The following is a 12,227-nucleotide window of genomic DNA, read 5'->3' on the forward strand; positions in this document are numbered from 1 at the left end:
ATTAGCTGGGACTCTAGCATATATGTGAGTGCCATCTATAGCCCCAACACAATCCTACATAAACCCAACAACACAATCATCTACAAAAATTTTACTCAATTATGCATTATGTCTGTCATAAGGATACTAATGCGTTACCTTGAAATATGGGTACCATCTTGAGCTGTTTGTAATCTTAAGAGGTGTCTCAGTTGATGGAGCCTTAATGATCTCATGCCTAAGTTCACCAATTGCATACAACACCTCTTTGAAATGTCTACTTACTGTCTCTACCGATCTCCTCCAAGTTTGATGGATAACTCTAAACCTTTGGTTATGCCCAACAACATGGAGAAATATAGCAACTTGCTCTTCTACACTGCTATGTATGGTATCTCTAAGCAAGTCCCTGCCCCTAAGCAAATTACATAGCCTAAAGAAAGGGGCTCTTCTCATGCAAAGCATGTTTACACACTCTACATCATTACAGTTATATATTCTGTCCAAATTTTTTTGCCTTTCCTCGTCCATAGCACTCATTGGGGCATAACTAATCTGCGGACGTGAGGATTTAGCCAGCCTAAGCCTATTCAGGAAGAATGCATACATGGCAGCCACTAGAGCAGCTGCATGAATAATAAGCATGCGTCTCTTGTCTTCAAGACCCATCTATATGAATAACATGCAAAAACAAGGGTCACTGATATGGGCAACAGATCCTCAGAACTACATATAAACACATCACTGGCATGGGCAACAGAAGCTCACATAAATGTATAAACATCACTGGCATGGACAACAGAAGCTCAGATCTAAATGTATAAACATCACAGGCATGGACAACAAGGCTGAGATCAGTATCTAAACACATCATTGACAAGGACAACAAGGCTCAGGTCAATATATGAAAACATCACTGACAGCAGAGAACATGCCTCAGATGACTATTGTAAAATATCAGTGACATGGACAACAATAATAAGATCAACATAGTAGTCATCATTGACATGAACAACAATGCTCAGACCAATCTAAAAATATATCATTCACATGGAAAACATGCTCCTATCCATATACACGCATCAACATCATGAACAAGTGTGCTCAGAGTATGCTCATATATCAAACAACACTGGTACCAATCATTTCAACCACCTATTAACCATCGACAGCATGGTTTTAGGATACCATGCGCATGCACAGAGGGGCAAGGGCTAGGATATTTTACCGCAACAACAGCAATAGGGAGAACAGCGTGTCAGAGGACGGGGAACTCAGCTCTGCAAACGAACCACGAACAGATCAGCGGCGTCCGGAGGAGGAGGGGTCAGATCGGGAAACCTAGCAACCAAATAAAAATAATAATCACTCAAAACAGAACTTCTTATTTTAGATCGGGTGTGGAAACTTCAAAAAAGTACATACGAACCATAAAGAAATCAGATCGGGTCCTTCAACTCAAGAATCGTACCTAGGAACAACCGAAGAACTCAGATCCAGTGGGGGACTGCGTGTGTCACATAAGAAAAGGACCGGTCAGTGGGATCATCGAACCCTAGGGTTACGGTTTTGACGAAATCCGAACAAAGGATGCAAACAAACTTGCCTGACCCAACAGATCTGTCAACAACTCGAACCTGCGAACCAAAACAAAGACATGGGGGTGGTAGATCAGGCCTCCGGAGATCCGAAACAACAACGACAGGGGACAAGGCTGGAACCCTAACCTGCGAGCCGCCGATGGAGGAACAAATCTGCGCGAGAGGGAAGGGGAAGGGGAAGGGTCGGGGTCGACATTTATGCCCGCGGAATGGCGCGAAATCGCCCGGTAACCCTAGCGAAGGCGCCAAAGCTTCCCGCGTGCACGCGCCGAAGCTTTTTCGCCCGCCGCGCGCTCGCCTTGCACGCGCCGCTGCACCTGCGGAGCCTGGCTCTGGGGAGAAGGTCGAATCGGCCGCACCACGGGAGCTAGGCTCCCAGGGTGTTTTTGCATCCGGCGAACCAGGCCCAGCGGAAGGCCGAGGAAACCAATCAGGCCTGTGTTGCACGCCGGGAGCCCGGTTCCGGGTACATCCGACCAACCAATCACACCCCTCAAGGTCCTGGCGCTGCAGCTGGACCCGCTGGCAGAGTGGCAGGCGTCGGCGGTGCATGCGCTGCAGCCTGCAGATCACGGCGAGGCAGCTGGACTGCTGGAGAACACGCTATCGCAGGGCACGGGCAAGCTGCAGCAGACGCTCGTCGACGCCCTCTTGACCGTCGACGCGCCGGACGATGGTACCGCCGGTGCCGGCGGCGGGTACGCGGCGCGGCAGATGGCCAGTGCGGTCGGCGAGCTCGACGACCTCGTCAGCTTCGTGGACCAGCTGCAGGTGACTAGCCGGCCGCTGCCTAGCTAGTTGCAACTTGCAAGCAAGCAAATCTGGGTCGTCCTTGTTCTGAGTTCTGAACCTCTGCGTTGTCGGCACAGGCGGATCATCTCTGGCAGCAGACGCTGCAGAACATGAACAAGATCCTGACGCTGCCGCTGGCGGCGCGGGGGCTCCTGGCCGCTTCCCGACTACTGCCAGCGGCTGCGCGCGCTTAGCTCGCTCTAGGCGGCGCGCCCGTGGGAACCAGGCAACCATCGTAGTGTCCGTTCTGGGCAGGCGCAGGTGACGGCGACTGCAACATTTGGAGCGACGGCGGTGGCGAGGCACTCAGCTCTCTCTGGATGTAACGTGACAGAGAATGTGCTTCATATGTCGGTGGTCAACGAATCGTGATATATGCACTTAGCGAGAATGACTAGGCTGGTATTTTTATATTTTTTTAAAAAAAAATTAGACAAGTTTTTAGAACACAAGTCCAAAACGTATTTAAAACTCTTCTTTAAAAAGTTTTAAAATGATCTAGAAATTTTATTTGGAAAAAGATCAGTACGAGAATATTTAAAGTACCTTTTAAGAATATTTTTGAAAAAAATTGTTTGGAGTGTGGGACAAGTAAGGAAAGCACGGAAAGGGAAAGAAAATTGTATGACCACACACTTTTCATTTTTAAAAAAAATGTACGATGGAGGGGCCTTGCCTAGAGCACGTTCAATTAATTTGACACGTGATGTTCCTCTCCTTTTTTTGATAGCATCATAGAGCTTTTGTGCAACCGCCATTGCATGGCATCGTGGATTATGTGACTATGTAATCAAGTTGCAAACTTATGGCATGATAGCATAGCGGAGTCGGTTTAATAGCAGTTCAACGGTAGGAAGTTATATGAAGGTTGAAGATCATCTTTCTCCTTTTCTGAAATGAAAAAGATACATTTTATCTATTTTAAAAATCTTCACCTTTTCGGTATAAAGTTCTAGGCTTTTTTTTAGACTACTCATATATTTTCTGCATTTATTTTAGAATTAACCAACGCTATTCTATTAACCGGCGCTATTCTTTTTGGTAGGCGACGTACCCGTCGACAGGGAGGTGTCGATGGTGACTTTGTCAATCTTGAGAATTTACCAGCTCGTTTTTCGGAGGTGCTCATAGGGGTAGGGTTGCGCGCGCGTGTTCGTATAGGCCTGCCATTGGAGAGGGTACGGGTAAACCCACTCTTGTTCACACCTAAATCCAAATAATTATTATCCACTAAATCTAAATAATTATTATCCACTCCTTACCCTCCCCAATCCCACCCATATCCAATGGATAATTAACTTTATGCTACATGTATAAACATATCTAATTGACTAATTGTACCCTTCTTATATCCTACCCTGACCATTTCTAATGGGTATATAATTTTTTACCCATACACTCTCCATTTGAAGTGGGTGTGAATTTAGAAAGAGAGTATGTATACAAAGTAGTAGACCTGTGGTCATAGGGGCGATTGTGCGTTCGTATATGTGAGAATCTAAGTACAGACTGTGTGATTCGGGGAAAAAATTTCTAGGCTTGAACAAACAACAAAGCGTGGCAGCGTGCTGCGTGCCTACGACGCAAGTCCGGCTTAAAATAAACGCTAACACTAACCGCGGACACCGCCTCCTGCGATAGCATACGGATTCACACTCTCCGCTTTCCTGCAAGGAACACGTACTCCGCCCTCCGCACGGGAAGCTCGCGTTGGTTTTGGACGGAGGCGATGACGCCACCTCCGCCTTCCCGCGTGCATCTCACATCTCACATCTCACGCAGAACTTTGTCCCATCCAGTCCAGGAAACCTCGAGAACCTCCCCATTCCCCTTCCTCGGCGGCGCGGCAACCGGCGAGGCGACCAATCGACCGAGACGCCCCTCCGCGTTGCCGACGGATCCTCCCTCCACTCCGTACCTCCACGCCGAGCACGCGGCTCTGCCTTGTCGACTCGGTAAGAACGCCCAGCCGGCCAGCCCCACCCTAGCTTAGCTTGCTCCACCCTAGCTTAGCTTGCTTGCTTGGTTTGGAAGGGCGGGCCGCTTGTACGGTCCGCGGGGGTTTCGACCTTGTGGCGAGGTCTCGAATCCGAGACTGGATTTTCGTTTCCTCCTGGCTCCTGGGCCGCGTGGGTGCTCCGATCCGCCTAGTTTGCTGCCGATTTGTGTTTTTTGTGGTTGTGATGCACTTTAGTGCTTGCAGGAACAAGGCGTAGAGAGAGATGGCTAGTCTAACCGGCCTCGCCGCGAACCCTAATCCGAACAAGTCATTCGAGGTGTGCTGCTCTATGAATTTCGATGTGGTACTACGAAGGGTACGTTTCTACTGTAGAATCTGGAATCATTAACGTTTGCTTGTGAAATGCAGATCCTGCCCAACCCGGGTGACTCAGTCTCGAGCCTCAGCTTCAGCCCCAAGAGCAACCTGCTGGTGGCAACCTCCTGGGATAACCAGGTAGCTTTGCTTATGCTGTAATTCGCAGTTGTTGTTTGTTAATGTGATGCATAATGTATCTTACTTGGATTGGCTGGCTTTGTGTTTTGTGCAGGTGAGGTGCTGGGAGATTGTTGGCGGGAACAGTCAGCCGAAGGCGTCCATATCGCATGATCAGCCGGTACAGTCTCAGTGTTTTCCTTGATCTGGTAGTATTTGACTTCCAAGTAGTTAGTATCTTGTGTGCCAATTGATTTATTTCCTATTTCAGGTCCTCTGCTCCGCTTGGAAGGATGATGGAACTACTGTCTTCTCTGGAGGTTGTGACAAGCAGGTCAAAATGTGGCCTCTGCTGTCAGGTGGTCAGCCTCAGACAGTTGCGATGCATGATGCGCCCGTCAAGGAGATCGCATGGATTCCTCAGATGAATCTTCTTGTCTCTGGAAGCTGGGATAAGACTCTAAGGTGCACAAGTCCACTGTGTTGCTCTCTTAACTTTATCTTTTTTTCACTTGGAAGTTTAATCCATATCGCTGATTCATATTCTCTTATGTTGTTAGCAATGGCTGGTTATCATTATAACATGTTCTTTAAAAGGAATATTATGTTGCCTAAGTTTGTGAACACTAGTTTTGCACAATTGAGAAGATACTACCGCCATTCCTTATGTCAACTACCGCAAATGATGTATGCATCCCCTCCTGTTTATCTTTGCATTCTAATCTCAATACCCTCTATAAACCTCAAGGTTTAACTACCATCATATGCTTATTTCCTGTGATCCTATCATATGTTATGTTTGCAGCTGCAATGGATTATGCATTTATGCTCCATGTTAGAGGCTATATATAAGTAATCATTGACTTCGTAGCTAGTGCTAATATGAAGTTTACATGATGTGATTGCTGTTATAATATTATTTCAGATTTTTTAGCATTCGTGGTCGTAGGTTTCATCATGTGTTTCAGATTTGTTTTAGGAAACATTGTGAAATTCAGTCTTCATCCTGTTATTGTGGAGTCTATTAATTCTGATCCCTAGACATTATACCCTCTAATTATGATGACTGATTTATTCTTATCTACCTTCAATGCTGATCAATACGCTCATTATAGGTACTGGGACACGAGACAAGCAAATCCTGTGCATATCCAGCAACTTCCAGAGCGTTGCTATGCTCTTACAGTGAATTACCCCCTTATGATTGTGGGAACTGCTGATCGTAACCTTGTAGTCTTCAACTTGCAGAATCCTCAGGTGATTGTCTTGTCATTACTAGTTATGCACATGTTGATTCCTTTAATTTCAGTTGGGCATTGATGATTTGTGTTATTCAACTGACTTATTGTGCTATGTTTGGATCATTAGACGGAGTTCAAGCGTATTCAGTCACCACTAAAATACCAGACACGGTGCCTTGCTGCATTCCCTGATCAACAAGGATTTCTGGTAATGCTTAATTATTTGCATGTCCTTTACTCTCACTCCTCTGTTTGAACTGAATATGCCTATTTTTACCGTTCTTCACCAGCAAATCATTTATTTATCATTTGTGCATCACAATTTCTATTAAACGAAGACAAATATATACTCATTTGATTTGTCTTCATCTAGTCCTTGAGTTTCTTCACTCAAAATTTTTCTGCAGAACCTATACCTTACTCAAATCAGCGCTTGGTATGGGTGGGGTTGCGATTTTGACCCCATATCAGTTTCACTTTCCTGGCCTAATGAGTGCTGCATATCTCAGAAATCTGCATGTGGACTTTCTAACTACTTGAAGTATAAATTATATATCAATATTACTGCTGCTGTTGTGTTTTGAATTGCTGGGATGACTCACTAGAGGGCCTGGATTTAGTCTCCTAGTCTGTCACTGGCAGCAAACTGTACCTAAACTTACCTACCATCCACGCTGCCTAGTTTGTGCTCTTACTCATCCCTAGAACCAGATCACAACCGAACTGGACTTCTATAAAAAACCAAACTATGAACTAAAACATATCTAAACCACCCTTAAATGTACATGTTCATGATGCACACAGTTACATGATAGATTTGCTTTATTCTAATTGGAGATAGTTCATGAAAGTGTATATTTCGTACTCTTGACCATACCTGGAAACCGGCTATTTTTGACGCAATATTGGTCACTAGAAGGTGTCTTAGATTGTTTCTGTTAGAGTCAATTTGGATATAAAATTATTTTTCCTTTTTGTGCTGACTTTCGATTCTTTCCTTTTTTTGTGCTTGATTTATTTTACATTGGGTGTTACTATCTTGGATAAAATGGTTGGTACTTGTCAAGACATACTGTTTTTATTTCTTTAAATACTTTCCATATGACTTTAAGAACATTAGATTTCCATGTGACTGACCCACTGTTTGCATTTAAAGGTTGGTTCGATAGAAGGAAGAGTTGGTGTTCATCATATCGATGATTCACAACAAAGCAAGAATTTCACTTTCAAATGTCACAGGGAAGGAAATGATATATTCTCTGTCAATTCACTGAACTTCCATCCTGTAAGATTGGTCTCCTTACTCATTTGTTAATTATATGTGGGGCTTATGGTTCTTTTTTTATATTGCTTAACATATGTTGTTACAAAGCGTACAGATGCAATAGACATGCTGGGTTTTAGTACCTTGTCTCCATTCTCAGTTGATTTGTTGAATAGCATAAGCTCAAATTCTTGCCTTCCACAAAATGTCTTGAGCTAAAGCCTAAAAATCAATGTTATGCTGCAGTTTAAGTTATCTACAACCATACACTGCAATCATAGGCATATGAATGATGCAAAGTATTCACTGTCCATACAGATTTATGCGGACTGCCAAAAACATTTCAACAGATTTTTACTTTAGTTGAGCAGTTTTTATCATACCAGTTGAATATACATCTAAGAACAGTGTTGATTGTTTGGCTATGTTCTTTTTTTGCTATTTGACCATTGGATTGGTATGGCTGATTAATGATATAGTATACCAATTGAGTTGGTTGTGCTTGTAGGCATTTCAATGAAACAAGCAGCACCCACTTTCTTATGAGAATTTCCAAATTTGGGAATAGCAGTTGGTTCAAAGCTTAGACATTGTAGTTGCTGATGTTAAATTTAGGGATTCATATCTGTTATACAACTTGCTGCAGGTCCATCACACATTTGCAACTGCTGGATCTGATGGTGCTTTCAACTTCTGGGATAAGGACAGCAAGCAGAGGCTGAAGGTACAACAATTTCCATGGCTCTTTCTGTTGATTTTCAGTTTTGTTGGATAGCAGTTGATTTCTATTATCTTGATTGTTCTTGATCTCATGATGGTTTGCGGCTTGTTTCTGTGAAGTGTGTGTACCTTAGTAACGGGTAGTGGGCCGCCCCTGTGATCCATGACCTTAGATCCGACATCCTTGATCAAGGTTATGTGATCTTGGTAAGCAGCTTTAATGCCACCACACGATGGCTCATGATTTCATGAATCAATGGGCTTAGGGATGACAGAGGGAGGTGGTTATGAGGGAAAACATGGGGAGAAGAAACTGACCTCAGCTGCTATTTGTTGCTTCTCCTTGTGGCCATCGATGCTGCTGCTGCTGTTTGCCGAATGCACCATGGTTGTGACCTGTTGGGGTAGAAAGGAGGATGGGGGAGAGGTGACGGGATGGAGATTGAGGGATAGTGGTGAGAGTGAAAGTTCTTGGATTGAGGTATGGGCATTGTTGTGGTCAAGAGTAACAAGTGAGTTGTCAAGGGATTGGGAGAGAGCAGAGGGAAGGGGAAAGAAACAGATTGGTGCAGAGTGGGCCAGGCTTACTTCTTTGTCTTTCCCCCTTTCTTCATTGGTTTTCTCTCTTTTTTTTCCGATATACTTTGATTACATGAACATATTTTTTAATCTTTAACAATAAATATTTGCAGTTGATCCATTAACCTGGATTCCTCAACTCAGATTTGTCCAGTTTCCTGAACTAGCATCTCAAAGGACAGTGCCCTTCTTTGACCCACATTTTAAGCCACCCAGAACCCACATCCCAGGGCACTGCTCGTTGACCCTGAGTTTCTGGCAACTTTGATTCGTACCCTTTAATGTCCTACCATATTTGTTTATTGTAGAGCGAAGGGATGGAATATACCCAAAGATTTAGCCCTGGATAGGAGTGCTTGGAAAACAGCTATTCATGTGCCTGAACCCTGATTTGTGGCTCTTATTGGGTTTCAACTCTAGCCTACCCCAACTTGCTTGGGACTTTTTAAGGCTATGTTGTTGTCGTTGTATTTGTTTATTGTAGAGCGGGAAAATGAAACTGTGGTCAGGTCATGAGCAAGAACAATGAAATCTTGAGCAAGAACATTTATTAGTAGAGTTATATAGGGTTCGCCCTACCCACTTGTCCAATCTTGTAATGACATCCTATTTTTTTTCCTGTTCTTAGTAGATCTATTAGTACTTTTTTTAATCTTAATGAAAGCAAGTTACATTTTCACCTAATGGCATGAATCCATTATCATGTGAGTGTTTTGCCTTTTTGTTGGTGCCTAGGAATCGGTTGTTTTTTTTATGCTCAGTTTGACAGTTTCTCATACATTTCATTTCCTTATTTTCTAGAGGACATTCATTCATTTCATAAAAATACCATTTTTGTACAGGCTTTTAGTAGATGCCCACTTCCCATTCCTTGCAGCACCTTCAACAGCGATGGTTCCATATTTGCTTATGCGGTAAGTCTACTATGCAAATGATGATCGAGTGTCTATCTGTAAGAACTAAGGTTTTTTCCACCACATTTCACACCATGTTTTTGATGAGTTTTGAGCTTTAAAATATCTGCCTTTGATTTAGACAACCTGATACATGTATTAAATACGCACAAATCAATTCATGGCCTTTCAGTCCGAAGTTCATGTTTAGGGTTAGGCTGAATAAATGTTCCAGTTTAATTGCTTTTTAAAATGTGTTCTCTGGTCATAGTTTCAGTTCGTGTTCCTAGTGGGGTTAACATGGCTGAAACATAAAACGAGGAAGGTAGGAAGAGTTACACAAATTTTGTGTCCAATTACAGATCATGTAGCGGTTGATTTGGTAAGAGACCCTTATTGCAGTAGATGTGTAGAATCATCATGATTCCAAAAGATGCTAGAGACCGTTAAAACGCATATATTTATGCCCTGTAGCTTACAATCTAGTATAATGCTAATTTTGACACTATTGTTAGAAAGTTAATATCATATCATGTACTCCCTCCATCCCAAATTACTATTCGTTTTGGCTTTTCTAGATACATAACTTTTGCTATGTATCTAGACATATTATATATCTAGATGCATATCAAAAGTTATGTACCTAGAAAAGCCAAAACGAACAGTAACTTGGGACGGAGGGAGTATAAAGTTACAAAACTAAGTTGTGTGATCGAATTGAATTTTTGGATTTTACTTCTGCACTGGTTTGGTGTTGTGAGAATTTTTTTTCTTATCGTACTTGAATCAATGCAATGAAGTGCTGTTAGCCCTTCTACCATATTTTTTTATGTAGGACTAATGATGCTACTGTAATCAAGATAAATACTCCAAAATCTAATAGGGTAAAAAGTTATCGATAGACAAACTGGGATGCTAGTATGTATTAATAATTCTGTTCTAGTATTTCGTAGAAGGTAATGCAGCAACATTTTTCGATGGCTACCAATGCTAGCATTCACCAACGTATTTCCATTATCTGCTTTACATCTTCAATGGAGTAACCATCACTATTACAAAATAGGTCTGCTATGATTGGAGCCGTGGGGCCGAAAACCACAACCCTGCAGCTGCAAAGACATCCATCTACCTCCACAGTCCACAGGTAAGTTCTGCTTACAGCATTCATCCCTGCAAGGTTTATTTATTTTGGCATTGAACATCCCTTTTTTCAAATAGGAATCTGAGGTCAAAGGAAAGCCGCGGATCGCGACAGGCCGGAAGTGATTTCGTTCCAACTTGCGGGATCTGTGTCTTTAGGCCAGTCACCAGTTTTGTTATGCTGCCTCCTATAGTCCTGGAAGTCTGGTTGATGTAAATTTCATCGTACCTGTAGGCACTGATGATAGGGTTTCTGTTGCAAGTCTCGACATGGTAGTAATACCTGGTGTTTGCAGTGTCTAGCCTTCGAGGAATTGTGTATCGAGGTGGTTTTCAGTGATGTAAATTATCGTGCATATGTTTCTATAATCTATATCGATGGAATTGTCAGTATCTTTTGCAAGGTAACCCTATCATGGTTAAAAAGAAACCCTATGCTTACTGGCAGGTTTATGTGAAAGATTATGTATAATGTGTGTGATATGTAGCTTGAGCCTCTTGGGCTGATTATACATGAGTACATGGCTTGGAGGCAAGTAGCATCTCCTAGAGATAAGGAAGGTTATCCCAGAATTAGAATCAATCCTAAACTAACCATATCTGGAGTTGCCTAAGATACTACATCTCCCCGCAGTCATAACGGGAGCGCGCAGGCGCAGACGATGAGACTGGAGAATAAGTTGAAAAGATAACATCCCTCTGCAGTCGCAATCGTCAATACGCCGCAGATTGCCTAATATACTACATCTCCCTGCAGTCACAACGGGAGCGTGCGGACGATGAGACTGGAGAATAAGTTGAAAAGATGACATTCCTCTGCAGTCGCAATCGTCAATGCGCCGCAGATGTTGTGGCTGGGGGCGTGGGTTTGAAGCATCAGTGAAGGCGTCCGAATACACAAAAGCAGCAGCTTCCTGTCAACAGGGTCAGCAGGACAATGAGTCGAGTGTGATGGTAGATGGTGCAGCTAAAGAGCGCAATTGCATCTTCCTTCAGCAGCATTCGCGGCGGTGTCCACGAGCGTGCGGCAATAGCTGCGGACTCAGACCGAGAGCCAGTGTGACGAGGACTAGTAGCATGGGTGGCGCCACCGCCTGAAAAGGCGGCGTCGCCGACGAGGATGGCTTGATCACGAGCGTTGCCGCAGTAGCCTGAAGGGCGCAACGACAACCTCGTCTTCGGGAGTGTCGATGATGAAGTGACGACGGGACGACAGGGCGACACAACCTGATCTTTGATCACGAGCGTTGCCGCAGGAGCCTGAAGGGCGCAACGACAACCTCGTCTTCGGGAGTGTCGACGATGAAGTGACGACGGGACAACAACGCGACACAACCTGATCTTTGATCGGGAAAAAGAAAAGCAGCAGGAAGAGGCCCACAGAGAACTGTTCTGACTGGCGGAGGCCAGTGGAGGACCGGTCGGACCGGCGTCTTCGACCGCGCTGGTCGGTGCGGTCAGATGCGTCGGTCGGAGGTAGCGACAGAGCGGTGGAGAGAGGTCGGGGCCGCTGGATGCGCCGGTCGGGGATGCTGACGGAGCGTTGGGGGAGGGGGCAGCGCCAGGATGCGACTAGAGGGGCAC

The 12,227-nt window shown here is 44.1% G+C and overlaps 1 protein-coding gene across 1 annotated transcript; it reads left to right on the forward strand.

The window, feature by feature from the left end:
• The first annotated feature begins 4,133 nt into the window (after nt 1–4,133).
• Nucleotides 4,134–11,073, forward strand: LOC101765638 (protein RAE1). Its single transcript, XM_004961139.3, has 12 exons — nt 4,134–4,327; nt 4,576–4,648; nt 4,741–4,827; nt 4,922–4,987; nt 5,078–5,271; nt 5,922–6,063; nt 6,175–6,255; nt 7,204–7,332; nt 7,958–8,035; nt 9,453–9,524; nt 10,567–10,647; nt 10,722–11,073. Exons 2-12 carry the CDS (start codon nt 4,595–4,597, stop codon nt 10,767–10,769), a joined length of 1,032 nt encoding a protein of 343 aa, XP_004961196.1. The 5' UTR covers nt 4,134–4,327; nt 4,576–4,594; the 3' UTR covers nt 10,770–11,073.
• The last annotated feature ends 1,154 nt before the right edge of the window (nt 11,074–12,227 follow it).

Source organism: Setaria italica, chromosome III (assembly GCF_000263155.2).
Source record: "Setaria italica strain Yugu1 chromosome III, Setaria_italica_v2.0, whole genome shotgun sequence".
NCBI classification, from domain to species: domain Eukaryota; kingdom Viridiplantae; phylum Streptophyta; class Magnoliopsida; order Poales; family Poaceae; genus Setaria; species Setaria italica.